General features: G+C 42.3%; 2 protein-coding genes across 3 annotated transcripts in view; one reads left to right on the forward strand and one right to left on the reverse strand.

Annotated features, from left to right (window-relative positions):
• TRAPPC12 (trafficking protein particle complex subunit 12) overlaps positions 1–20,544 on the reverse strand; it is a 71,001-nt gene extending 50,457 nt beyond the window's left edge. The window contains exons 1-4 of one of the 2 annotated variants that reach the window (XM_042467059.1): positions 20,415–20,544; positions 11,837–11,972; positions 7,823–9,003; positions 4,695–4,811 (exon numbers count right to left, since the gene is read on the reverse strand). In XM_042467059.1, coding sequence (XP_042322993.1) covers positions 4,695–4,811; positions 7,823–9,001 — 1,296 coding nt within the window. In that variant the 5' untranslated portion in view covers positions 9,002–9,003; positions 11,837–11,972; positions 20,415–20,544. Of the gene's footprint in view, positions 1–4,694; positions 4,812–7,822; positions 9,004–11,231; positions 11,363–11,836; positions 11,973–20,414 lie in introns of those variants that run through there. The other variant, XM_042467071.1, reaches the window with a different exon arrangement.
• Positions 20,535–27,946, forward strand: part of EIPR1 (EARP complex and GARP complex interacting protein 1) — a 91,282-nt gene continuing 83,870 nt past the window's right edge. The window contains exon 1 of the mRNA XM_042467083.1: positions 20,535–20,748. Coding sequence (XP_042323017.1) covers positions 20,707–20,748 — 42 coding nt within the window. The 5' untranslated portion in view covers positions 20,535–20,706. The remainder of the gene's footprint in view (positions 20,749–27,946) is intronic.

A 27,946-nucleotide genomic window follows, 5' to 3' on the forward strand; every position in this document is an offset into this window, starting at 1 on the left:
TCAAAGCATAAAAACAACAATTAAAAACTAAAAACCCTGATATCCCTCTGTTGATCCTCAACCATCACTAAGATGGGGCCACGGGAGGAATGAGGGAATCAGGGCCGGGATGGTTAATCTGGAAAGGCCTGCCGGAAGAGATCCGTCTTGACCGCTTTTTTAAAGCTGTCTAATGATGTTATCTGACGGATCTCATTCGGCAGGTCGTTCCAGAGTTTGGGGGCGACAGCAGAGAACGCCCTCTGGGAGGTCGCCGCAAGCCTAGATTTTAGAGGCTGCAGTAAGTTCCTCCCAGAGGACCGGAGAGCGCGGGGAGGATTGTACGGGAGGAGGCGGTCCCTGAGACAGCTTGGACTCAAGCCATTTAGGGCTTTAAAGGTGATAACCAACACCTTGTACTGGGCCCGGAAGCTGATAGGCAGCCAGTGGAGGGACCTCAAAACCGGAGTAATGTGGTCCCTCCTAGATGTTCCTGAGACAAGCCTGGCTGCCATGTTTTGAACCAGCTGTAATTTCCGAGTCAAGCACAGGGGTAGCCCCATGTAGAGTGCATTACAGAAGTCAAGGCGTGAGGTTACCAGCGCGTGCACAACCGTCTCGAGATCCCTTACTTCCAGAAAAGGGCGCAGCTGGCGTATCAGCCGAAGCTGATAACAGGCACTCCTGACCGTCGCATTTACCTGATTTGTCATCAGGAGCGACGAGTCAAGGAGCACTCCCAGACTGCGAACACAGTCACTGGAGGAGAGTGTGACCCCATCCAGGACTGGAGGTTGCAACCCAATTCTTGGTTTCGGGGCCGCTATCATGAGCACCTCCGTCTTGTCTGGATTCAGTTTCAATCTGTTTTTCCTCATCCAGCCCATTACCGCCTGAAGACATTCACTGAGAGAAGAGATGCCATCGGAATTTGAGGCCGACGAACGAGATACGGAGAAATAGATTTGGGTGTCATCAGCGTACTGATAACACCCAGCACCATGACTCCGTATTATCTCACCCAGCGGCTTCATATAGATGTTAAATAACATCGGGGACAAAATAGCCCCCCGAGGAACCCCACAAGTGAGGTACCTCTTACTGGAGCTACAGTCCCCGAGTAGCACCCTCTGAGACCTGCCCTCTGAGACAAGGCCCCTTTGTGCTGGTAACAGTTCAGGACTACTGGACTGGTGTCTGGACTGGCTGATTCTGGCCCAGGGCTAATGGGCTGCATCATTTAGACAGTATGACATGAGGCCAGCGGGAAGATGGGCCTTTTGGCCCATGCATACACGCCCCATAGTACTGTTTCTCCCGCAGAAGGTGGCACCCAAAATAATAAAACAAAATAAAATAAGTATCCTGCAACATTTTGTGAGTGATCATAATTAAGAGAAGCCAAATAACAGCAAGTGTATGTTCAACGAATCTTATCCAGATAGGAGGGAGTGATATCAATGAGGTGGCAATAAAAGGTCCTGGTGCAGACATCCACAACCAAAGAGAGCTTGAGGGCAAGCCTAGGCCAAGGCTGGAGGCAAGCAAAGAAACAAAGAAATAGAGTTAAAAACCTTCAAAAGCCACACACATAAAAGTATTTATATCGCATAATAATTTAAACAAATAGAGAGGCTTGACACATATTCAGCTCAGGAAATGAGATTAATCTCCCTGAAGGCAAAATATGGAAGTCTCTTGACATCACCACTGATTTCAAGGCATATCTTGTCCTTTTGCTCCTGTATCATGGATGACATGGAGCCTAGGAGGAAGTGTGGCATTCACTTTCAAGTGTGGCATTCACTTTCAGTGAGCATAAAGAGATTTTGTATATTGACAAGGCACTTAAAATGCAACTACTGAGAAACAAGAGCAATACGTAGATTTACTGCTAAACCTCCTGCCTTCAAGGTCAAGGGGACTTTATTTGCTGAGTAGTTTTGAACATAGTACACTCTAGGGATGGATCTTACCACTGATGGTTGAATTCAGAGGTAAACGCCCAAGTGTATGTCAAATACAGCAAGGAAATAGGGCAGAAATGTTTGGTGGTGCTGAAATGCTAAGACATCCTGTGCCCTGAAATGGATATGGCAGGGCAATGGATCAGAAAGCCGCCAGATGGTGCACTACATGTGGGAAATTCGATTGCAAGGACCACTGCATCATTCAAGTGACATGCTCTGGTTTTCTGCAAAGAGTATGAAACAAAAAATGGCACTTCACTGAGAAATGTTTCAATTAGAAGGGACTATTTTGTCACTGGGTAGAAAATTACTCCTCAATATCATAAAAGTTAGATCTTCCTGTAAATAAATAAAAATAGCTGTTTTCAACATCTGTTTCCTAATCTTCAGGGTTCACAACATGTTTTCTTCCCCAACTGGCAAGATTGATGGTATTTTTTTTAAAGCCACAGAAATTACACTGGTTACTTTTGGGAGCAGAAAAGGTCTCTCAGCTACTCAAACTAAACGTTCTGTCTCATATAGACATGTGTTTCTGATTCTGCATGCTGTGAAAGCTTCTTTGATTCCACATTCAACACTGTTATGAACATGGAATATCCTCCCCCCCCAACTTGAAATACAAAGGAATTCCAGAAATGTCAGAAATACCCCACATCACTCAATGCAAGTTTGATTAATCCATGTAGAAGAGGGTTGATAACACACTGAAATACTCCAATTAAAATACTCTTGTCTAATTCTTACATATCTTCTGTATTAAACAGCATCAACTGCGTACTAGCCTACTGAAATTACAAAACTGCTATGATAGTCCTTCATTTAAGGAAGAGGTTAATATGAAAACCCCTGAAGCAATAGTGGCTAACCATTATAGATTGTATGTGTCAAACTGATATTGTTTATGAATATTTTGTACTTAAAGCAGTAATATGCACAGATGGGTTATTATTTATTTCAAGTGTAAATGAATAAACTACACACCAACAAACACAAAGATGAATATTCAAAATACTCACTACATTCACTTAAAGCACAATGTATGCACTTTATTATCTCTTGAGGCAGAGGCAACACTATTTCAAAATTACTGGCAGCCAGACACCCAGCAAGAGCTATTACAACAAAATTTAGAAGTCTACCCGCCTAATTATTTATGAGAGAAAACTGCATTTCCAAGAAGCATAGCTCATGTGTTGCATAGAGAAAGTCCCAAATTCAATCAGACATGCTTTGTTAAAATGATTAGATAGAGAGTAAAGGGCAGAGCTCAGCTAGAGAGTCTAGAGAACTACTGTCCCTACCACAGGCGTGTGACTTCTGACTCTCCAGATGCTGATGAACTACTACTTCTATCAAACATCACCACTGGCCAAGCTAGCTAGGGTACATGGGAAGCCCTTCATCATCTGGAAGACCACAGATTCCCCAGCAAATAACACTAGAGGTGGGCAAAGTATGGCCATACAGATGGTATTACATTATAACCTCCCCCCCTCCCGTTTTCCTTTCCACTCGGTATGCTAGACAGGGCTGTTGGGACCTGCAATTCAACAATATATGGAGTGCCATAAGTTACCCATACTGTGCTAGCAGAACAAAGTTCTAGTTTCCTATTGAACCCACTGCTAAAAATACAGAAATAGCATTAAATTACTATCTGCTTCTATAAATTGTGGGATGCCACACATGAAATCTACAGGCAAAATGACTATAGGGAAATTCTTGAATATGAAGGAGGAAGCAACTAGCATGCTACATAGTGCACTTGTTTTGCTTTATCCTCTGCTCATCTTTCTCCTTCCTTCAGTCACAGGATGGAATTCAGGCCTCTCTGGATGTGAGAAATTAGTAGAACCCGAAATAAACTGTGTTTTGGGTGTCATACATCAAACTGTAGGAGAGAAAAGCACTGAGGCAGAAATGTGGATGTAAAGGTGCAACATGAGATGGGACCAGCATACAAATAATGAGATACGTGTTTAGGGCTGTGGAGTATATAAACATAGATTGGCTATAGTTATAATTTTGAAGTTGAGCTCTAGATGAGGGTTGGGAGGTGTGACACACATGGGCTCTATTTCATTGTTTTTACTAGAACCCCAAGATCCACCAGTCAGAATCAGGCCATCAACATGTCTTCATCCTACTCTAATTTGTTTACCATCTGGCCCTGACAAATTCAAAGCTTAAATACTTTTTGATGTTTTCACTGGACTAATAAAGATATTATCATAATATGGATTTTGGGACTTAGAAGAAAAGAATTCTGAGCCCATGAGAAGGGGGGAGAGAAATATATTGTTTTTATGCTGTATTGGTTCGGTATATAAATAAAAATGTATTATTATTATTATTATTATTATTAGCCTGTTTTGAATACTAACACTGAAAATTGCTGTCCATTCAAACAAAAATCAATTCCCAGTTACATCAAGATTTGTTTTAAAAAAACATCAGTAACTATAACAAGATGTTGGAGGGGTACATCATTTTGATACTTTTATTATTAAACAACAGAAAGGAAAAAAATCCTTGCTGATCTACAACTATGCATGCAGATATTTACCAGAAAATCCTCATTTACCATCTGCACATTCCTTTTCCAGATTAATCATCAAAATGCAGGATACTGCATCAGATGCATTTGAAGTCTTTCTGAGAAATGATAACTTCAGCTCTTGGCTACCTACTGCATGAAGAGTGCTCAGTATGCATGAAGAGAGGCAACACCTTATTACTTACTATTAGCTGCTTCAAACCCACAAAAGACTGTTCCACAGAGTTGGCATTTAGAACTTGTCTTTTCCCTGCAGCCTGTTCACCAAGGAAGCGGAGCATTAAGTCCTTAATCGCATCACCCTGATGAGGGGAAAATGTAAAGATACAATACAAACCATGAATGTTCCTATTAACCAAAATCCTTTACAAAAACATAAATGTCATACATTAAGGAAAAGATACTTGAAAACTGTCCAGCATAACAAGTAGGCTAGCCTGAAGAAAGAGATCCCTCTCTCCATGCTAACTGTCGTCCTTCGGCCTGCGAGGGAATGAACAGGCAGGTCCAGCTCCACACGAAGCAGCTTTATTTTGGTCTGTCTGTATGGGGCCTAAGTAATTTTTATTTGGATGAGATCTGGCCAACTTCATAGGAGACAAGGTGAGTGAATAAGTTTATCCCACTACATTCATGCTTGATCCTTTTGCTTTATATGCAATCATAACTACTGAGGAAAGGCTGCCTGGTCAGAATTATGTCCTTTTGGAGCAGGATATGTTCTCCATCCTTTAAAGGAGAAAGTGGCAAGAAACCTGATACACAAACACACACGCACATACCTATTTACCTTCAGCAGACCCTAATATTTCACAAGTGACCATGCCTGCACAGTTCTGTCACTAATTGAAGGTGTCTACCCTTTCATCACAAATTAAGGGGGCTGTGCCACCAGCATGCTAATGACTCTTATCGCTATTTCTTCTTTCCATTTGATCTAGATGTGGAGAAAACTTTTCAACAACTCTCTGGATCAGTTACAAATTGTCCCAGGGTGAGTAGCTTTAATCTGGACAAGAAAAGAAATGATTGTGTTGGAGGTCAACCAGGAAATTGAGAAAATGTCTGCCTTACATTAGGTCATATGCCCCTGAGAAACAGGTTCATAGATGGGGGTATTCCTGGAAACAGAGATGGAGACTGTGGCTCAGGACAATCTTTTCTAGCTTCTGTCAATTTACTAGCTGTGCCACTGTTGAAAAGTCAAAGACTTAACTACTGTAATCCATGCCTTTCTTAATTTACTATTAAATTATTGTCATACACTCTATGTGATATGGATGTCTCTGAAGGTTATTTTGGGGTTTATGTACACTGTCTAGAATACTCTGGGCTGCTCTCAGAGTATTTTGCCCCACAACTGCCCTGGATTTCCCGCTACCTCCCCACTCTGCAGTGATGCTGGGCATGTTGACACATGTGTTTCCGCTGTCACCCAGCAGCACAGCTGTGAGTTGCTCCCTCTGAGGTGAGAAATAAGACACCCAGCATCTATCACATGGCTGGGTACCTTGCTGTGACCCCAGAGGGAGTAACTTGCGCCAGCAGTGGTGGTGCTGGGCAGTAGTAGGGACCCATGTCTAGACAGCTGCCCTGCACAGTTATGGAGTGCTTTGGGGTTTCCTGAAAAATCCATAGCAGATAGTGAGTTATTTTAAACATCGTGAAGATAGGTCGGTGTCAGGATGGGGCGAGACCATTTTATTTGGCCAGTGTAGATAAGCCCTCATTGACAGGTGAGTATAAGACAATATCATAAAAAAGACAATATAAAGTACATCACAGAAATAAGGGTGAATCTCAGGGATTCAAATGTCACGAAAACCTGACATTTTTTAAATGATGTCCATCATATGACACCAAGGGAAGGTTCATGCATGTTGAACAGAGTTTGATTTGCCTGATAATCTGCCCTAGTTACATATCTGTAGCTCAAGTCAACATCTGGAGTTCCCCAAAGGACAGATGGGATTTTTCTGATTTTGGTATGACCACTTAGTACACAGAATCAGCAATAATTCCTAACTAACACAAAGATAATAATCGGGGGAAAGGTGAAATCTGTAGCTTCCATCTAGCTTCATATGAAAACCAATCAGCCATTCAGCAACTTCTTCATTTTGCAACATAAAATGTACATCAGCTCCTTTTCCTTTCAAGAAGAGGATGGTTGATATCATGTAAACAGATGCAAAAAGAGAAAGAACTGTATAATTACTGCCAATATTAAAAATAACATAAAATTAATATAAAACAGATCATATAACCTTCTGGCATTAAATCTAATAGCTTTTTAATAAGAATTATTAACTGAGCTTTTGAATTTCATGGAACTCAGGCAGAAAGAAAAGTCTGCAGCAAATTCAGGTACCAGCAAATGAAAAACAGCTATACTGTGGTTGTTGAGGCTACAAGCAGAGCTTTGCAATGATATACTGCAGTGTATCCTAAGACTTAACAGAAGTGCTTCTGTTCAAGACACCAGTCAGGGTTTCTGGAACAGAAGTCTCATAGAACCACTTGGAGTATGCAGAGGACACTTTCCTACTCTTCAGCAATCTTCTTCCAGGGGACTATGAAATCTTAAAGACAGTCGGCCTGATGAAGTGATCTGAGTGTGGGACTAGGACTCTGGGAGACCATGGTTTCAATTTCCACTCAGCCATGGAAACCCACTAATTGACCTTGGGCAAGCCACACTCTCTCAGCATTACTGGAAGGCAATGACAACCCTCCCCCCACCATTAAAAAGTCTTGACATGAAAACCCTAGGTACATAACAATAACCAGCAGGTACATAACAATAACAAAGTGTTAAAGGGCTTAGAATTGATATTTGCTCTTATCTCTCAGCATTTGTTCCTATTCAGAAGTATTGTTAATGGTGGTGAGAATTTTTAAACTCAAAAAAGCATATCTCACCATTGGCTGTAAGAGGAAAAGCCTGATTTGATGTTGATGCAAGAAGTCTACAACTCTATGACCCTTTTGTTTCATTTTAAGATTTTTACCAAGCAAGCAGACTTTATGACTTTAGAGTCTAGTAAGTCTTTTTTTCCTTTCCTCTTCTTCCTGCTCCTTTTTTTTATAATGTCTTCCCTGAGAAGGTATCTGGCAATCTTGAAACTTTGCCCACAGTTTGGTGCACGTTTGGCTGATTCTAATGAAGGCAATGCCTGACAGTAGGTTTGGGAATTTGGGAGTGCTGATTAGTACAGCTTACTTGGCTCTAAAGTGATTACAGACCTGCAAATGCCACTAAGTAGATAAGCCATGGTATTTCATGTAGTGAAAAGCAACAGGACATTCTTACCTGAATATTGTCAAATTTTAATCCAGGCATTGTGAGGTTCTCTTTGTCTATGAAAACATTACTATACTGCTGTGTGGCTACAGAAATCAACACATTCCTAGTTGTGTCACTAGGAAGCCAAGCATCATATCTTCTGTCCACTTCACTCATATTCAGCACAGATGCAAAAGGATCATCACTGCCTTGAAAAACAGTCTGTATCTGGGAAAAAGGTTTTGGAGACTGTGATATTTCTGGAGAAGATGCAGATCTTCCAGCTTCAGATCTTCCATTTTTAGTGGAGCATTTATGATCAGCAGAATCGTGAAACTCCCCAGTTGTTACAAGAGAAGACATTTGTTCTGGTACAGATGAGCTTGCATTAGGGTTACTGACAGAAATAAAAGAAGAAGTGGTAAACGAATCAAAAAAATCAGAAGCTAGTGTATTAGTATTAATGGCTTCGCCAAAAAACTTGCTTAAGCTTGGACTAGGCTGAACCACTTGTGGATGGGTTTTCACTGGAGTCTCACTTATACCACCAAAGCTAGGTGACTTCACCAGTTGAGGCTCAAAGCCATCATGCAGGAACTGTTGCTGGCTGTTTACGCGATTCCCCTGGCTGAAGATGGTACACACAGGGATTGGCTCTGAGTCATCAGGTGATTTGCTGGCAAGTGGTGAGGATGTCATCTCCTCAGTTTTGCCTTCATTGTTGGCAGCAGAGTGAAGCAGTCCTTCACCTTCCACTTCCAATTCATCTTCTGCAGGTTCTTGAATCAAGTCTTCTTTTAAAGTGAACTGATGATCAATTGCAGTATCAGAAATAGCTTTAGGAGCACCTTTGGGTTCAATGTCATCCTCCTTACTGATAACTTTGTTTCCCATCTCTCCTTCTATTACATGGATATCCTTTGCTTCCATTTGCTTTACAATTTCTTGCAGACAACCAAGATCACTAGCATCATCTTCACTATTATTTGGGGAATCGGATATAATGACACTCTCCATCATGTGTTCATTGAGTTTATCCATGAAATTATTAGAATCTTCTACAACAGTCTCGTTTTCTTCAGACTCAAACTCATCACCTCCAAGATCAATGTTTTCTTCATGAAAGAGAAGTTCTTCTTCAGCTTGTTGCTGAATGCCACATCCACCATCTGCTGCATCTCCAACATTGCTCTCTTTGTTTTCCATGGCTGTTGTAAGTAAAAATACAAGTGAATGTGACTGCCCTCACTGGTAATGAAATGCATGACTATTTATGCATGAAACTGCAACACTGAGGTCTACGCATCATTTCAATGAACATTTAGTACAGTACTACAAAACAGTAAAGACTTTGTTACCAACCTCATGCTAAACAACAAAAAGTGATGTAAAGTCCACTCAACAATATGAAAGCGATGAAAATCATCAGATACACCTTCTTGCAGACCTTAGCACTATGTCCTCACTTGGGTAATAAATATACAAGCATACCCTTAGTTAACAATGCCTCTAACAAAGAAACTTCCCTTTACAAAGTGTTTTATGTTCTCAGGTCTCACTTTTAGAATCATAGAATCATAGAGCTGGAAGAGACCACAAGGGCCATCCAGTCCAACCCCCTGCCATGCAGGAAATCTCAATCAAAGCATCCCTGACAGATGGCCATCCAGCCTCTGCTTGAAGACCTCCAAGGAAGGAGACTCCACTACACTCCCGGGGAGTTTGTTCCACTGTCGTACAGCCCTTACTGTCAGGAAGTTCTTCCTAATGCTGAGGTGGAATCTCTTTTCCTGCAGTTTGCATCCATTGCTTCGGGTCCTAGTCTCTGGAGCAGCAGAAAACAAGCTTGCTTCCTCCTCAATATGACATCCCTTCAAATATCTGAACAGGGCTATCATATCACCTCTTAATCTTCTCTTCTCCAGCCTAAACATCCCCAGCTCCCTAAGTCGTTCCTCGTAGGGCATGGTTTCCAGACCTTTCACCATTTTAGTAGCCCTCCTTTGGACACGCTCCAGTTTCTCAATGTCCTTTTTGAATTGTGGTGCCCAGAACTAGACACAATATTCCAGGTGGGGCCTGACCAGAGCAGAATATAGTGGCACTATGACTTCCCTTGATCTAGACACTATACTTCTATTGATGCAGCCTAAAATCGCATTGGCCTTGTTAGCTGCCACATCGCATTGTTGATTCATGTTCAACTTATGGTGTACTTGGACTCCTAGATCCCTTTCACACGTAGTTTCATTCAGCCAGGTGTCCTCCATCCTATATCTGTGCTTTTCGTTTTTCCGCCCTAAGTGCAGTACGTTACATTTCTCTGTGTTGAATTTCATTTTGTTAGCTATGGCCCAGTTTTCTAGTCTGTTCAGGTCATTTTGAATCTTGATCCTGTCCTCTGGGGTATTAGCTACTCCCCCTAATTTGGTGTCATCTGCAAATTTGATAAGTATGCCCCCATTTTTGTAATCCAAGTCATTGATAAAGATGTTGAATAGCACTTGGCCCAGGACAGAGCCCTATGGGACCCCACTGGTCACTTCTCTCCAGGACGAAAAGGAGCCATTGTTGAGCACTCTTTGGCTTCGGCCAGTCAACCAATTACAAATCCATGTAACAGTTGCCTTGTTTAGCCCACATTTTACAAGCTTGTTTGCAAGAATGTCATGGGGAACTTTGTCAAAGGCCTTACTGAAATCAAGATATACTATATCCACAGCATTCCCTTCATCTAACAAGCTGGTAATTTTCCTTCTTGTTTCCTGTCTAGTTGTAAGTTTTTAAAGTATTATTATTACTGGAAGAATGGTAAGGGAAGGCTGAGAAAATACAGTTTCTGTGTCAGTTTACAGGAGAATGTGGGCAGTAAACAATGTAATGCTTACTATTTCCCTTACTGGGTGCATCTATACTTCCATGGCATCATGTTTTGTGAGATATTTAGCCTTCTCTGTCAGAGAGTTCTGGTGCCACAACAAACTACAGACCCCAGGATTCCACAGAACAGAGCCACATCAGTTAAAGCAGTGCCAAACAGTATTAATTCTGCAGTTTGACAGTAGCCACTGAGCATGTATGAATAGCAAAACAGAGAGAAAAGGAGAAAGCAGATAAGCTGCCCCAACAGTTACTCTCAGCATATTAAAGAAGCACAGATCTGTAAATGTGGCCACCAAAATGGAACTCATATGAATAGTGGAGGCTGGTGAAATTTTAAAAATCATCCTTGGATGCCTCTGGAAGAAGCTTTCAAGTGATCTCAAGAAGGTTCAAAATGTTTTTGTTTGCATCTACAAGGATTACCTGGCGTGTTTCATTTCACCTGTCCATATTGTTAGTTTGAATGAAAACTATGCCGAAACATATTAAACTGTGCTTCTTTTCTGCGGTATACCAAATTTTCTGTTGGGAATACACACACACACACACACACCTCATCCCTGTTTGGTACAGCAAGCTCTGCTCATCCTGGCTTACTAATTTGCAATGAGAAAGGAGACAGCCTGAGTACAATGACCTGCAAGTACTCAGGAGCAGAGTTGATCAGAAATCCTGCAATTGCAGCCATCTCTGGGCAGTTTAGGCCCCAACAGGATTGGCTCTAATATTACCATGAGTGATGCAGCGGCAGAATTTTGGGGGACGTACCTGCACAGAGACAAACATAATATAAATAAAGAGGGTTAGGGAAAAGATGGAGAAGTGAGGAGGAGGACAAGAGCAGGAGGAGATAATGAGAAAGAACACTCAGAAAAAAACAGGACTTTAAAAATGTGGTGGAAGAAGAGAAGTATATTGAATAGCTAGAACAAGTAAATTATGGCCCTGGTAGCGCAGTGGTTAAATGTCTGTACTGCAGCCACTCACAAATCACAAGGTTGTGAGTTCAATACCAGACAGGGGCTCAGGGTCAACTCAGCCTAGCATCCTTCTGAGGTTGCTAAAATGAGGACCCAGCTTGTTGGGGGCAATTAGCTTACACATTGTAAACCGCTTAGGGAGTGCTTAAGTGCACTGATAAGCGGTATAGAAATGTACCTGCTATTGCTGGCTGGCTGAGCTTGTGGTTGGTCAGCTTCACACAGTGTGACAGAAGTGATGTCTGCCCTCTCAAGATAGTTGATGGGGCACTTTTGTTAAAAGTGCAGATCTATTGTTCTCGAGACTTCAGCATCTAAAAGAATAAGCACCAGACGGCTGATTATAATTGTCTGTAAAATACATGTATACCAGGATAACCAGGATAGTAAGAGGAATAGCAAAAGGATGGAAATAACATTAGTGCATCTAAAGCCATTATTAATCTAATTTTAAAAGATTTATATTTAAAAGATTTATTTTTCTGTGGGAATTTTGTTGATTAGCTCTCTCCATTTTGTGCACACTTATATAGTCTTGGGCACTCTGTGCAAACTTAAGAGATGTGCAGGCCTGGGGAAAAATAATTTTTAAAAACCCTCTCTGCTTTTTTGATGTCTTTTTTCCCTGGAAAAATGGATTATGGAATATTTTCATTTAGAATGATGAAATAAAAGACATGGGCTGAGGTCATACATGTGTGCATAGGTCCACATGCACAGTTCTATACCCTCCTACCACCTGGAAAGTATATACCCTGGGAGAGACCCTTGCTGCAGTTGCTTACTGGTGGAAAAAGGAGGAAAGCAATTCAAGCCATTGACAAGAAGTTGGGTGTTAAGTCAGCAGGGGAAAGAAATGAAAGTGTACTCTCAAATGGAGCACAGCACAGATGCAGCTTCATGGTTTGATCACCTCCCCCTCTTCTCACTTGATAGTTACTGGGTCCAGAGGTTTTTGTGGATGGAGCACAAGGGCAAGAGGATAGCCATCTGCACCCTGCCCCAAAAGGAATTTACAGTCAGGCCTCCGTATTTGTGGATTTTTTTTATCCATGGATTCAAGCATCCACGGTTTGAAAAAAGTTAAAAATAGATATAAATTCCCAAAAGCAAACCTATCAGTTGTACCCAAGGATGTCAGGGAGGACAAATCTGTTGGACACCTTCTGGTCTAAACTGAAAATCATACCACTGACTCAAGGTATAAGTGACAATTTATTTAGCGCTTTCTGTGGTTGCAGGCTTTGCACTGTAATGGGCTATGATGCCAACAGGAAACGCTGGTTGGGTGTAGACACATGGAAGAAAAAATAAGGGAAACTATTCCCTGTATCAGAAGTGGGGAACTAGACTGGTTCCAAATACCATATAGTCCCCAGGGACTAATATGGAGGGCTGGATAACCTCAACAGGCACGGCCTATGACAAGCCTCTTCCTCAACACCCATTTTATCTTTCACCATGGAGGAAGGGACTGAGACAGTATATGGAGTAAAGGCAGTTTATCCACCATTTATTTACTCTGCATTGGAAAGTCATGTAGTGTGTGTGGAGACGTAGGCGGGTTATAGACCGTCCATTTGGGGCGGTCTGCACCCGCCCCTTTCCCCGGGGTATCGGGGCCTCAGCGTGTAGAGCGGCAGCCGCTGAGGGGGCCCCGATCCGCGATTTTCAGGCTGCGGGGAGAAGCAAGCAAAACGCCCGCTACCCGCAGGGGCCTTTTGAAAAAGGGGGTGGTCCCTGGGGCTTCAAGCCTCCAAAGGAAACCCCCGCGGCGGGCGGCCCGACGAGAAGAAAGAGGAAAGGGGCCACTTGGCCCCTTTCTCTTTCGTCGCTGGGCACAAGCCGTTGAAGGCTGCGGGGGCCCCGGCGGACTCTAAACCAGGAGGAGCTCTTTGAAACGGCGCTCCCTCTGCTCCTGTTTTACGGGAGCACTAAGCGGGCCCCCCTGGGCAGGAGGGCAAGGACGGTTCACGTCCCCTGCACAGCCCGTTCTAGAGGCGGGGCGCGTGCCGTGGACGTCCTTCTCATTGGCGGCGGCTGTAATTGGAAGGGACGCCGCCGTTTTCGTTTAGTGCGTGACGAGGCATGGGCCCCTACGGGTTTTTAGGGGCGGTGCGGAAAGCCCACCGCCATTTGTAAACCCCTAGTGCGTGTTCGGTCACGCCCAATTTAAGTGGCTTGGTGTTCTGTACCGCCTCTTTACCAAGCTTTGGGAGGGACCGGGCTTCCCAACTGAAACTTGCCTTGCTTTGTTCATATGCTACTCATCCCATTGGAGCATAAACATACAACAGACTTATTCTACAGCTTTGAAAGGGGGACCGCTTCCACCAGTGTAATTGGCGAGACCCCATTAACTTGGAAGTCCATTAACTTTCAGTCACTGCTCAAAAGGAACAAGGGGCTTGGGATTTCCTTTCCCAGTTATGAGAGACAAGTTTGCTTTCTCTAATCCTGGAAATTTTCTGGTCTATCACATTGTAGGATGCCATTAACCCCGCTGGCAGGCGGGGCAATCACGGCTTTGGGGGTGCTGGCACCGCCGTTCCGGTCCAGTTTGTGCAACAAGGCGGGACTGCCCCGCTGCGGCCAACCTCTTGCCCCCATGGCACACCTTCTTTTATGGCCGCGGGCTGCTCATTTCAAGCCAGTCGGCCACCCACTTCCGCGTCCGCTCTTCCTCTCTGCCTCCTCTTTCTCCTCCGCCCCCTGCACGCTCCCTTCTGGCCGCGGGCCGCCCAATGCGGGCCAGCCAGCCAAAACCCGCCTTCTTGCGTCCGCCTCCAAACCTCCTTCCCCCCAAGCGGCGTCCCCCCTTGCTGCCGGGACCGCGTGCGGCTGGCCTGGCTGGCCCACCCACTTCCTCCTCCTCTTGCCTCCCCTCCCCCTCCAACAACCCTGGGCCCCTGGCCAGCGCCGGCCTCAACGGGGGGAGCTGGCCCCTTAAGGAGGCAGAAGGGGCCTCAGAAGAGGGGGGCGGGGCGGAGGGGGGACTTCTCTGGCGGAGAGGGGAGGGGGGTAAAGGGCTCTTTGTCTTGGCCCTACCCTTCCAAGACAAAGGCTTCTGCAACTTCCGCTGGCCCTGCGCGGGGCTCTTGCAGGCGCCGCGTTTCCACTCGCGGTGGGCAGGGCTAATGAGGGAGGACCTTCTCCTCCTGAGTCTGGGGCTGAAAAACAGCCCCGCCCCTCTCCAGGGCCAGCGCATGTGAAGCAGCTTAGCATGGGGGCGGGGTGTTCCAGCCCCGTCTGCCCCATTGGCCAGCCCAGGCTCCGGAGGAGGAGCTCCTCCTCTGGTTGGGCCTGGGCTGCAGCCAGAGGGCAAGGAAAAGAGCCATTTCTTTGCCCTTTTTTTGGCCCAGGGAGGAGGAGGGAGGAGGAGGCGGCGGAGGAAGGAGGAGGTTGGTGTAGTGGCCAGTCCAGTTCAGTTGGAACTTTTTTTTTATTTTTTTTTTTAAAGTGCATTTTAAAGTCTCTATTTTTTTAAAATGCATTTTTACGTTCTATTTTAAGTATCTATTTGAAAATGCATTTTAAAAAGGTCTATTTTTAAAAATGCATTTTTAAGGCTATTTCTTAAAAGTCTATTTTTAAAAATGGCATTTTTAAAAGTCTATTTTTTTAAAAATTTATTTTTAAAATGGGCATTTTTTTAAGTTCTATTTTTAAAAATGCATTTTTAAAGTCTATTTTTTAAAATCTATTTTTTAAATGCATTTTTTAAATTAATTTTGAAGTCTATTTTAAAATGCTTGGATTTTTAAAGGTCTATTTTTAAAGGTCTAATTTTTAAAATGCCTTTTCCAGTCTATTTTTAAAAGTGCACATTCTAAAGTGTTTTTAAAGTCTATTTTAAGTTATATTTTAAAATGTATTTTTTTAAGTCTATTTTTAAAATGCATTTTTAAAGCTTTATTTTTAAAGTCATAGAATCATTAGACTCGAGTAGTTGGGAATGAGGTACCACCTAAGGGCGGCCAATTCTCCAGTCCACCCCCCTGCCATTTGGCAGGAAATCCAAATCAAAAAGGCATTCCCTGACAGATGGCCATCCAGCCTCTGTTTTAAGAAGCTCAAAAGGGCATTCTTAAAAGTCAGAAAAAGGGTTCTATATTTTTTTAAACTGCATTTTTAAAGGTTCTATTTTTTAAAATCTATTTTTTAAATTGCATTTTTTTTTTAAAGTTTTATTTTTAAGTTTATTTTAAAAATGCCATTTTTACGGTCTAATTTTTCTATTTTTTAAAATGCATTTTAAAGTCTATTTTTAAAGTGCATTTTTAAAGTGTTTTTAAAGTACATTTGTAAAGTGTATATTTTAAAGTGCGTTTTTCCCAAGTGCCTTTTCTGTGTGTTTTTGCTGCTTTTAATGCTAACAAGTCTCCCTTGTTTTGTCAATGATAGTGTGGTGGTGATGATGATGTGATATGAGTCAGCTTCTGAAGCCGAGAGAGTGTCACCTTCCAAAGTGTGGTTTTGGTGTATTTTTTGTGCTTTTAATGCTAACAAGCCTCCCTTGTTGTGACAATGATGGTGATGATGATGACGATGGTGATATTGATACTCTCTGAGGCACGGCCAATGTAAGTTGCTGTGATTTTTACAAGCTCATGCGCAGTGAAGAAAAACCAAAGTCCCTTGACCAAGTACACACTTCTGAGAAGTATAGTTGGTACAAGAAACCTGAAACGGCAAATCCACTTCTTGTGAAACCACCTGGACATGTTCAATATGCATAGCCATGTTAAACCATGCTAAGTGTTAAACCCAACAAGGGGTTTGGTTATGCAATAAGCCTCTGAAATATGGAAGAGGCCATGTTAAGTAAAGCCATGTGAAATGCCCAAATGTGCTGTTGTGTGTGTTTTGGAATGGAGGGGGAGTGATTTGGCCAGAAAGGGGAGTACATTTCTGCCATCTGTCTAGGAATAATGCCAAAATGTCCTCCATTTTGATGATGCCTAAGAAACATGCGTTTATATTAACATTTTTTAAAAAAAAAACATTAATTTTTTTTCCATGTGTCTTCCATTTTAAAAAAGTGTGTCCTACATTTGAAAAGGTTGTCCTACATTTGTCCCGGTTTGGAGGTCCTGACTTATGGCAGGATAGGGCCTGGGAGGGGGATTGTCCAGCTGGCAAAGGTATCCCATCCACACTCTCTATTCACTGTATCCCATCCACACTCTCTATTCACTATCTTAAAACACAACAGCTTCATTTTGTGGTTGCTTGCTCCAAGATAAATCTGGCCACAGACTACTCTGAAGTCTACAATCATTTGTATCATTTCATCAGAACACATCCTGCTAACTAAATATATTCAGTTGACTGCCTGGACTGCCTTTTGGATTTAGTTACTACACTGCTACCCATTTGAGCTTTAATGAGATAACAGACACTCTAAATTATTTGGCAAAGCATCACGGCAAATGGTGCCAGTAGACTTCGAAATGGAGACAGCAGCATTACAAAGCCAATATATTGCAAATAAGATTCACAGATTCTGATAAGACATGTCTCATCTGCTTTTGGTATTTGCAACTAGTCACTCTAAAGCAAGGAGATGCTTTTACGGTGGACTGCAGAAATATCCAATATTGTTCTTCTAGCCTAAAGGGTGGAAAGATCCTTTATTGAGATGGGGAGCCGAGCATGCCAAAAATACTATGAAAATGGCAAAGGAAATGACAGGAGGAAGCAAAAGGAGGTGTAAAAAGAACATACACTGGAAGGGATTCCAATACAAATTGAGTATTGCCTCGGAAAGCACAATGAAGGACTTATAATCTTTCATCTGAAAGTAACTTTCACTGAGGATCACAACTATACTGAAGAATAAATAGTTTTCCAAATCCAATGTTGCTATCTTTTAGGTCTGGATTCACTGTTTCTAACTTTTTTCTTTTTTGGAAGAGAAAGCAGTTATGCCTTTCCTGAAGATGAAAATGGACAAAGATGGTACAAATTACGTGCTCATATGTTTTGTAAAGATTGTTGTTCTTGTTGTGTGCCTTCAAGTCATTTCTGACTTATGGGTTTTCTTGGAAAGATAAGGACAGATGGGGTTTGCCACTGCCTTTGTCTGTAATAAGGTATTAATTTCAATATGATGAAAGGAGGCAGTGGAGTATTTCATTATATACTCGACTATAAGTCGACCTCATGTATAAGTCGAGGGCATGTTCTGGGGACAAAATTATGGATTTTAATACGACCCTTGGATAAGTCGAGGGTAAACCTAGGGGCATGTAACAACGGATGTAAAAGATGAAGCAAAGGAAAACAATGCCAAAGAATGTACAAAATTTCTGGTGCATAACTGTTTATGTTTATCCTAAAGGCTAGATGGATGAGAGACTAGAGGGAGGTACTTCCATGGCAGAATGCCCTCTTGCCTTTCACCAGGGAATGTTCCATTTTTAAAGAAACAAGAGTTAAAGTACAGTACTTCCCTTGGATAAGTCGACTCAGGTTTTTTGGGTCAGTTTTTTGACTAAAATTTCTAGACTTATACATGTGTATAGATATTCTGAGACCAATTCCAGTTTGGAATCCATTTCACTGTTTATTCTCCTTCTTTTTCTTTTTTGCTGCAGGTTGAGTCTTTCTTATCCAAAATGCTTGGGACCAGAAATGTTTTGGCTTTTGGTATACCTGTATTTGTATACATGCCATGAGATATCCTGGAGATGAGACCCAATTCTAAACACAAATTCATTTATGTTTTGTATACACCTTAAGAGACAATGTGGTGTAGTGGTTTAGTGTTAGACTACGATGTTTATCACACTATGCTCTTAAAGAGCTACTATTCCAGTGTGACTCCTCTAGCAGCCTCCTGTTGCATGCTGGGATTGGCAGTTTTAAGGAGCTGAACTTCTCTGCCTGAGAATTCTAAATACCCCTCCTTAAAACTGCCAATCCCAGCATGCAACAGGAGGCAGCTAGAGGAGTCACACTGGAATAGTACCTCTTTAAGAGCATAGTGTGATAAACACCTATGGCTCTGGAGACTAGGGTTTGATTCCCAGCTCAGCTATGAAACCCACTGGATGGCCTTGAGCAAGTCACACTCTCTCAGGCTCAGTGGAAGGCAACAGCAAACTTCCTCTGAACAAGAAATCCCCATGATAGGGTCGACCTAGGGTTGCAATAAGTCAGAAATGACTTGAGGGTGCACAAAAACAATATACCTTATTCACATAGCCTGAAGGCAATGTAGTGACCCTAAGACAAACCTATCCTGGGGTTTTCTTGGCAAGATTGGTTCAAAGGAGGTTTGTCATTGCCTTCCCAAGGCTGAGAGAGTGTGACTTGCTCAACCTCACCCAGTGGGTTTACACGGTTGAGCCAAATTTGAACCCTGGTCTCCAGAATTCAGTGCTGAAATCACTACACCACTCTGGGCCACTAAAAGTGCTTCATAAAAAGCCAGAAACGCAACAAAGTGTAGTCTTGCATAAAGAGAAGCAGATAGGAAGGGAGAGGAATCTAGCCCAGCTCTTCTCCCTTACACACTTGTTTTCTATGTGCAGAGATTTACTTATATAGTTATTTATTTTCACGCCATGGAGCAGTGGCGTCACTAGGGCTATAGAGAGATCTTGTGGCACCTTTGAGACTAACGTAAAGAAAGAAGTTGGGAGCATGAGCTTTTGTAGACTAAAGTCTACTTCCTCAGAGACATTTGGGGTGACTCTAGGGGCACAACTCCTCAAATACCTGTCTTTTGGCAGAAATGGGCTGTGGTGTCCCTTTAAAACAGTGAAGAGATGGGGGTCAATGGGGTGAGGCTTAGTGAGAGGAGAAAGGAGAGGCTCAAGGGTTTTAAAATTTTTTTAAAGTCCATAGTAGAGTAGGCAAGAAGAAGGGCCCTCCCTCCCTCCGGTCCATCTGCCTTGGTCCAGGCTCAGAGGGAGAGAAGAACCAATGGACCTCATCCCCTTCTCCTTTTGTGTCATGTCTTTTGAGATTGTAAGCCTGAGGCCAAGGAACCATCTAATTAATAATAATAATAATAATAATAATAATAATAATAATAGTAAGCTGATCTGAGAGCCTTTAGGGCTGAAGGGCAGGGTATAAATACTGTAAATAATAAGAATAGTAATAAATACATTTGGGTGTCTGTATGATACTGTTATTGACAGGTATAGTTTTTAATTCTGCTGGCTGTTTATGTCACGCCTATTGCTATTACACTCAGTGATACAGGGGAATGATGATTTATGTGTAATATTAACACACACACAAACACACAAACATTCACTGCAGAAATAATACAGGCTGAGAGTTGTTTAACTGCCCTGGGTCAGTAGTGCTAGGGATTCCTGGGAGTTGTAGTTTATTGTGGCACTAGGGCTCTCTCTGACAGAGAGAGAAGGCTCAGTGCAGTCTCACAAAAACTACACTTCCCAGAATCCCCTGACCTTGAGGCAGGGCAGTCAAAGTGGGCTCAGACTGGGCTATTTCTGCAGTGTGTTTTGGAGCTTCTGGTCCTGTTCGGTGTGGGATGGGAAAGGCGGTGGTGATGGTGACACTATGATTCTATGTGACCCCTGCCCTAATGAGGCCCCTGCCATGGAGGAACCATCCCTGGCCAGACCCAAGTGGCTCTCATAAGCGCCAACACTTTATTGGTGGACTCTTTCCCCTTGCGCGGGGGGGGGGGCTGCAAAGGGAGCGAACAGGGAAGGACCTGCTCCTCCTCCCTCCTTCCCCCTCCCCTTCCCGAGAGCGCGCGCGCGCCTCACCTCCTTCCAATGGAGCGCGAGCCAAACCGCCAAAACGACCCGGCGACAGGTACCACAACTGCACCCCCCCGCTGTCTAGTGCGCATGCGCACCTAGAATTCAAGTTCCTATTTGGTCCACCTCCTCGTCGTCTCCTCCTCCTCAGCGTAGCTAGAGCGTCTCCTTTTGTCTTCCCGGAAGTGGAGGAGAAAGACGGAAGCCGAAGAGGGCCGCTGTAGTAAGCTTTGCGTTTTTTCCTCCTTTCCCCCCACATTCTGTATATTGTTCAATGAGCTTCTGTTTCTGAGCATCCATGGAGGACGACGCCCCAGTGATTTATGGGCTGGAGTTCCAGGTAAAAAGGAGGAGACTGACTGGGGATTTTGGGGGGTTTGGAGGTGGAGGGTTGAGGCAACCTCTCCCCAGAACCACACCAGACAGAACCCTTGGGATTTATGCTCTGTCTCACCCATAAACCACAATTCCAACATAGCAGTCTATGCACTGGCAAGGTTTCTGTTACCACTGCATTCAGTGACACCTTACATTATCATAGTAATAATGATAATAATGATAATATATACCCCACTCTTTAGCCAGTGGTACACTAGCAAAATGACTGTCTAGCAAAACTAAAATTATACACTTAAATTACAATCTTATATTACTATTATTATTATTATTATCATCATACTTTATTTATATGGCGCTGTAGATTTACGCAGCGCTGTACATAGAAACAATACAGTCGATAAAAATGAAGCCTGCCAACGGCGTACGTTCTACAAAATACATATACAACAACAGATAGGAATACAAGATAGAGTTAGTTAAAATAAGCAGGCAGTAAATTAAAAACACCAAATGTCAAATTAAATGTATTTCAATATTAAATGTATTTCCATGGACATAGTTTCGTGGGGCTGCACTGAAGAGGTGGTAAGATGTTGTATGTTTTTAAAGAAAAAATTACAATAACATTTTTTAATTTTAAAATATTGATTTTTTCACACACAGAGTGAAACTTTTGAATTGATCCCCCCCCCCCCCCCCACAAATACACAGCGATTCCTCCACATTCGCTGGGGTTAGGGATGAAGGACTATAGCCTTCCAGAATTTGTGGGCTGCAGTTCCTATACTGTAGTTCCCATTGCAGCATTGGCTGTTTTGCCTAGAGATGGTGCAATGGCAATCCAAAGACATCTGAGGGGCTGCCACTTGTCCACAACTCGGACAGAAGCAGTGAGGCTACAGTGGTCCCTCCACATTCACTAGCCTTAGGGACGAAAGATGCCTGTGAATGTGCAAAAACCACAAATTAAAAAACCACTATCCTTTTTGTGATGTCGAAGGTTTTCATGGCCAGCATCCATAGTTTTTTGTGGGGTTTTGGGGCTGCGTGGCCATGTTGTAGAACAGTCTATTCCTGACGTTTCGCCAGTATCCATGGCCGGCATCTTCAGAAAACGCTGGCATGGTAGAGAGTTGGGTATACAGTGTGACCCTGGGTTGGGAGGATTGATTTCTATGTTAATCTGTGTGTTGTTCTGTCATTGAATGGCAAGGCCTCAGGGTGGGAGGTCAGCCAGAAAAATCAGCACTAGCAGAACACTTTATAAACCATCCTGGGCATAAAATGCTGTCTGAAAACATTAAAATTCTGGACCACACCAACAACTTTCGCACCATCTCTTCAGTGTTTTAAAGGTTTGCAGGTGATCACCCTTAGGAGGTGAAATTCAGCATGGCGTAGTGGTTTGAACATTGGGCTATGACTCTAGAGATCAGGGTCCGATTCCCTGCTTAGCCATAAAATACTCTGGGTGACCTTGGGCAAGTCACTTTCTCTCAGCCTCCTCAGGGGAAGGCAGTAGCAAACCTTCTCTGAACAAATCCTGCCAAGAAAACCCCATCAGTGTTCCTTCAAGATGGAAATGAATTGAAGGCACACATCAGCTACAGGTGAACACCGTAGCCAGTTTCTGCCAAAAGGAAGATGTTTGGGGGACACAGCCCCTCACTACCCCTGTAGTGAGGCCCCTGAGAGCAAAAACGAACATGTTCAAGGGCAACTTTCCCATAATCCTGTACCAAGCAGCTCACCATACCAGCCAGTGCATAAAACATCAATCTTTAATGCAGCAAAAATGATACACTTTTATAAATATACCCTAAACCTTAGAAATGTTTATTAAATGAATCTATGTTTACATGAATCAGCTGATGAAAGACATTTCAATAAAAAATGCAGTACATTTCCATTTATTTGTATAATTTGTATTTTGCAAATAATGACCGGAATCTGCAGGAAGGGGTGGTTAAATAATACCAGTGTGAAAGGGAGAGACTTTAGCTGCGTCCGCACCACAGAAATAATCCGGTTTAACTGCCACGGGTCAATGCTATGGAACTCTGGGAATTGTAGTTCTGTGAGCTATTTAGTCTTCTCAAAGAGCTCTGGTGCCACAGCAAACTACAAATCCTAGGATTCCATAAGCTGGAGCCATGAAAGTTAAAGTAATGTCAAACTGGATTATTTCTGTAGTGTGGATGCAGTCAGGGTGCACCGGCACTGTAGAAATAATGCAGTTTCATGTCACTTGTAAGTGCTGTAGCTCCATCCTACAGAATCCTGGGGTTTGTAGTTTTACAGGGTCTTTAGTCTTCTCTGCCAGAGTTCTGGTGCCTGACAAAATTACAAATCCCAGGTTTCCACAGAATGGAGCCATGGCAGTTCAAGTGGGATCATACTGCATTAATTCTACAGTGTAGATGCACCTGAAGTCTCAGGATGTGTCAAAGATTTTGTTTCTCAAATACGCCCAGTTCTTTTTGGCCTAGAAATATTTATATAGCCTTCTCCAGGAGCTCTTAAAAGATCGGGGGCAATACATATTTACTGTAGTAATAATTACAGTCAGGGCACAGACTGAAAATTTATGGAATCATATACAGTGCGCCCACACTATAGGCGGGTGCCCCATACGCAGCTTCCAGCTTATGCGGAAGCCGCGCGCCGGGAGAATGAATGGTGTGTGTGCTGCCAGCATGAGCCCCATTCAGTTGAATGGGACTTGATCTTACACGCTATTCAGCTTATGTGTGTGTGTGTGTGTGGGGGGTCTGGAACGAATCCCCCGCGTAGGACAAGGCTGCACTGTATATGCATGGATGCCTTATATCAAATTGTTTGTAAAATATATTATCTAAGAAGCATTATATTATACAACATAAATTTGTATACATATTAAACAAACTTTATTCCTTAATTAATATTACACATATAAATATTTCCTGGAAAAGAATGGTCAATTTCAAATTTTAAAAGTCTGAGGACTTTTTTTAGAAGCCCTTACTCTAGCACCAAATGTGTGTGTGCACCTTCGAGTCGCCTGTCAACTTACAGTAACTACATGATTTGAATAGGCTTTTATTAGACAAAAATATGCTGAGGAGGTTTGGCCTGTTTCTTCCCCTGAAATATAGCCTACAGTACCTGGTATTCATTGGTGGTCTCCTATGCAAATATTAACCAGGCCTGATCCTGCTTTGCACTTGAGATCAGATGGGCTTTAGGTGGTGCTTTATGTGGCTTTTCTAATTTAAAATACTTTTTACTACTGTATGGTACTTGCTAGTTCTGGCATCACAATGCCCAGCATTCGTCATCACTGGATTTCTGGGTTCTAATGAACATTGAGGAACATTGAAAGTTGCAAGCCCTGTAGGAAAGGCAAATCAACATATGTAAATTATAAAAATCAACGTAAGCAATTAATAATTAACAATAATAATGAATAACAACAAGTAATCAGTGTTAAAATTCTGCAACAGTGACAGACCATCTATTCTTATTTCAGATTTCCAAGACATCCATGGATGTCTTAAACTGAAGTCAGAACTTCATTGTGTTTAGCCAATGATGGACCAAACTGGCAACTTTGCTGAGTTTAGAATCAAGACTATATGGAGGAGATGCAGTTGGTGAGATATCTCTCTCCGTCCACTTCCATGAGAGAGAAGTCAATAAAGATGAAAAAAGTCCTCCATAGAAAAATACTGGCTTTAGAACAGGGGATCATGTGGTTAGATTGCAGTCCCCGGCATTCCTTACCATCTGTTGTTCTGTCTACAGGGAGATTGCAGTTCAATAGCATTTGGAGGGCTGCAGGATTCCCACCCTGGTTGCCAGGGGGAAGTCCTTCTTCAATTTAAGCAATACTAGAGGAGAGTTTATGGCCATAATTATATGGAGGACTGGTGAAATGTTCCATAAGGTGACATAGGCAAGTACAATTGGCCCTCCACATTTGCTGGGGTTTGAGGGACAGGATCTTAGTGAAAATGGGAAAAAGGCAAATAAAGAAACAGGACTTTTTAACCTGAGAGAACCCCTCTCTAGGAATCTCTAGGTCCTCCAGGAGAAGGTCTTTGGTCAACATGAGTTGAAAGTTGATCATCTCAAGCATTTTAGTCTTTTATAGTTATTGTCTTAGTCTGCTGGAGTTTTATAGTGGGACCTTGTTATCCGTTGAGGTTTGATTCCAGGATTCCCCGTGGATAACAAAATTTGTTGATGCTCAAGTCTCATTAAATATAATGCCAGAGCAAAATGGTGTCCCTTAAATAAAATGGAAAATACAGGTTTGCTATTTGGAATTTATACTTTTCGGAATATTTTCAAGCTGTGGATGCTTGAATCTGTGGATAAAAAATCCGTGGATAAGGTGGGCCAAGTGTACCACTTATTAAGTTGCTGTTTTACAGTTATTTCCCTTAAATTCTGGTTTTGTTGCTGGATTTTATTGTAAGATGTCCTGACAATGTTATTATAGGGAAGCATATAAATATATGGGTCTAAACACTCTAAAGGACCAGATCCTCTTTGATCTGGGAAGCTTAACAGGGTCATCCCTGTAGGGTAATTTAAGTTTCCTAAGGCTTCAGCCTTTGTAAAGGAAACAAAAATATTTAAATATCAAAAATATCATAGCCAAGCAGAGTAGCAGAGTATTGCTTATCTAAGAGAACCCAATGAAATCCATGGGGTTGCTATAAGCCGACAGTGATTTGAAGGCATACACACACACAGAAATAAGAGTTATGTGTGCTTCAGTTCCTGTGCAAGTAATCCTTAATAGCCTTACTTGAAATGAAGCCCTACCCAAATAAATGGGTGGCTTTTGAGTAAATTACATTAGGTTGGGCTGGCTGTTTATCTAGATGCCAAGACTGTCTTCATGTCAGTGTCTTTGACTTGAAGGAGTACACTGATTTAATGAATAATAAGAAAGCTGAAGGATCCATCCAGAAATCATTTTCGTTTTATGCAGCTATATAACATTGAAGAATTGTAAATCATTGTATTCTGAACTGGAGCCTTTCTTAATATTTAAGCTGGTGTCCGAAACTGTTCACAAGTCTTAATGTAATGTTTTCATCATACCGTACAGCTTTGTGTATAAGACAACTTCATGTATAAGTTGAGGACAGATTTTGGGGCCAAAATTATGGAATTTGCTATGATCTATAGATAAGGTGAGGGTAAAACCTAGGGGCATGTAATTAAGGATGTAAAGGACGAAATAAAGGAAAACAATGCCAAAGAACTTACAAAATTGCAGCAGACTTATCTGTTTGTGCTCACCCTAAAGGCTGGATGGATGAGTAGGCAACTACAGTAAAAGGTGGCTATGTGTTGTATGAAGGAGTTGACTAGGCACCGGTGGGGCTAAGAAAATACATACATATTATACTTAGTATTATTATTGTTATATCAAAAATAATGAAAAGGCAAAGCAAATGAAATGGTGACTACGTTAGCAGTGATTACAGCCTCTAACTTTAATGTGATAAAAGCCAACAAACATACACAAATGGCTTATTAAAATCCTTAAAGCCTGATTCCTCATTGCTGGAATAACATAATTGGAATCCCTTTCTCTGAGTAGAGTGGCTGAAGGCAAGACTTTAGACTGTCCCGGAGGAGCTTTAAAAAAGTACCAATCTCCAGTGTGACTCTTGGCATGCCTGTGAGGGGAAGTGCCAAAGAGCTGCCACCACCACTGCTTTCCCATCTAGACATTCAAAAAGGCCAGAAATGGTGCAACAGTGGAAAGAGTGGAGTGGTGGTGTCAGTGCTTCTTTTAGTTTTTCCTAGGACAGACTAAGGCCCTGAACAGACAGGCCAAAATAAAGCTGCTTTGGGTCACTTTGGAGGTATGCTGTTTAACTGACACACGCATCTTAAGAGGCCAGAAACTGTGCCAAAGCTGCACTCCAGTCCTTAGGACCCATGTATCAATTAAACAGCACACTTCCAAAGTGACCTGAAGCAGCTTTATTTTGGCCTGTTTGTTCGGGCCCTAAGTTTTTGCCTTTCACCACTCTACTCAGAGAAAGGGATGTTTCATTTTTAAAAAAATAAGAGTTAAGGTATGGTACGTCTTGCTTTAGCTCTCTCTTAGCTTCTTTTGGCCTTCAACCACATTCCAACTCTTTAACTCATGCTCTCGGTCACTGTCTTGACCTAGTTTTTGCTGCAAAGTGTGTCATTTCTGACTACACGGCATTTGACTTTCCATTATTTGATAATCATTTAATCTCTTTTACTCTTACTTATACTCTACCTCCTCGTCATACTGTTCAACGCTATTTTCGTGATCTTCAGTCTGTTAACTCTAACCATCTCAATCAGACCTTGGATTCATCTTTCTCTTCTCTAAATCTTGGGGACACTGCTGATTCAGAAATGTCTTTATTTAACTCCACTCTTTCTTCAACTCTTGACAGTTTTGCCCCTGTCTTGGTACACACGTCTTTCTCTGTGACTAGACCTCAGCCCTGGCTTACCCCCAGTGTTAGGTTTCTCTGGTTCTGCTCTCGAGCAACCGAACGCCTTTGGAAAAAGTCCAGGGAGTGGGCTAATTTTATTCATTACAAATTTGTTCTGTCTTCGTTTTCATGAGCCCTGTCCATGGCAAAACAGAATTATTATAAACCATTGATTTGCACCAATGAGAGGCTGCTCCAGTGTTTGTTCTCCTCCTTGTCTCTTCATCATTCTCTCCTAATGATTTTGCTAACTATTTAATCTCAAAGATTACCACTATTCGCTCTGAGACAGTCCCTCCCGATTTTTCTTCTACTACTAATCTTCTATCGCTCTCACCTAAAATAATTTCGATGTTTCCTCCTGTTTCTTTGGATGAACTCTCTACACTGCTGAACTTTTCCAAACCTGCAACTTATTCTCTTGATCCAATTCCTTCTCGTCTTCTAATTTCTGTAGCTCCCTCTTTTCTTCCCTTGCTTCTCTATATCTTTAATCTCACTCTACTGGTTCTTTCCCTACAGTCTTCAAACATGCTTTAGTTTCCCCCCATTCTGAAAAAAACTTCTCTTGACCCCTCTTCTTTGTCTAGCTGTCGTCTGATTTCTCTTCTTCCTTTTCTTTCTAAGGTTTTGGAATGAGTCATTTACTCTCGCTGTCTTGAGTTTCTTGAAGCCAACTATATTCTCGATCCTTTTCAGTCCTATTTCCGCCCACGG

The sequence above is a fragment of the Sceloporus undulatus genome, chromosome 1 (assembly GCF_019175285.1).
Source record: "Sceloporus undulatus isolate JIND9_A2432 ecotype Alabama chromosome 1, SceUnd_v1.1, whole genome shotgun sequence".
NCBI lineage: Eukaryota > Metazoa > Chordata > Lepidosauria > Squamata > Phrynosomatidae > Sceloporus > Sceloporus undulatus.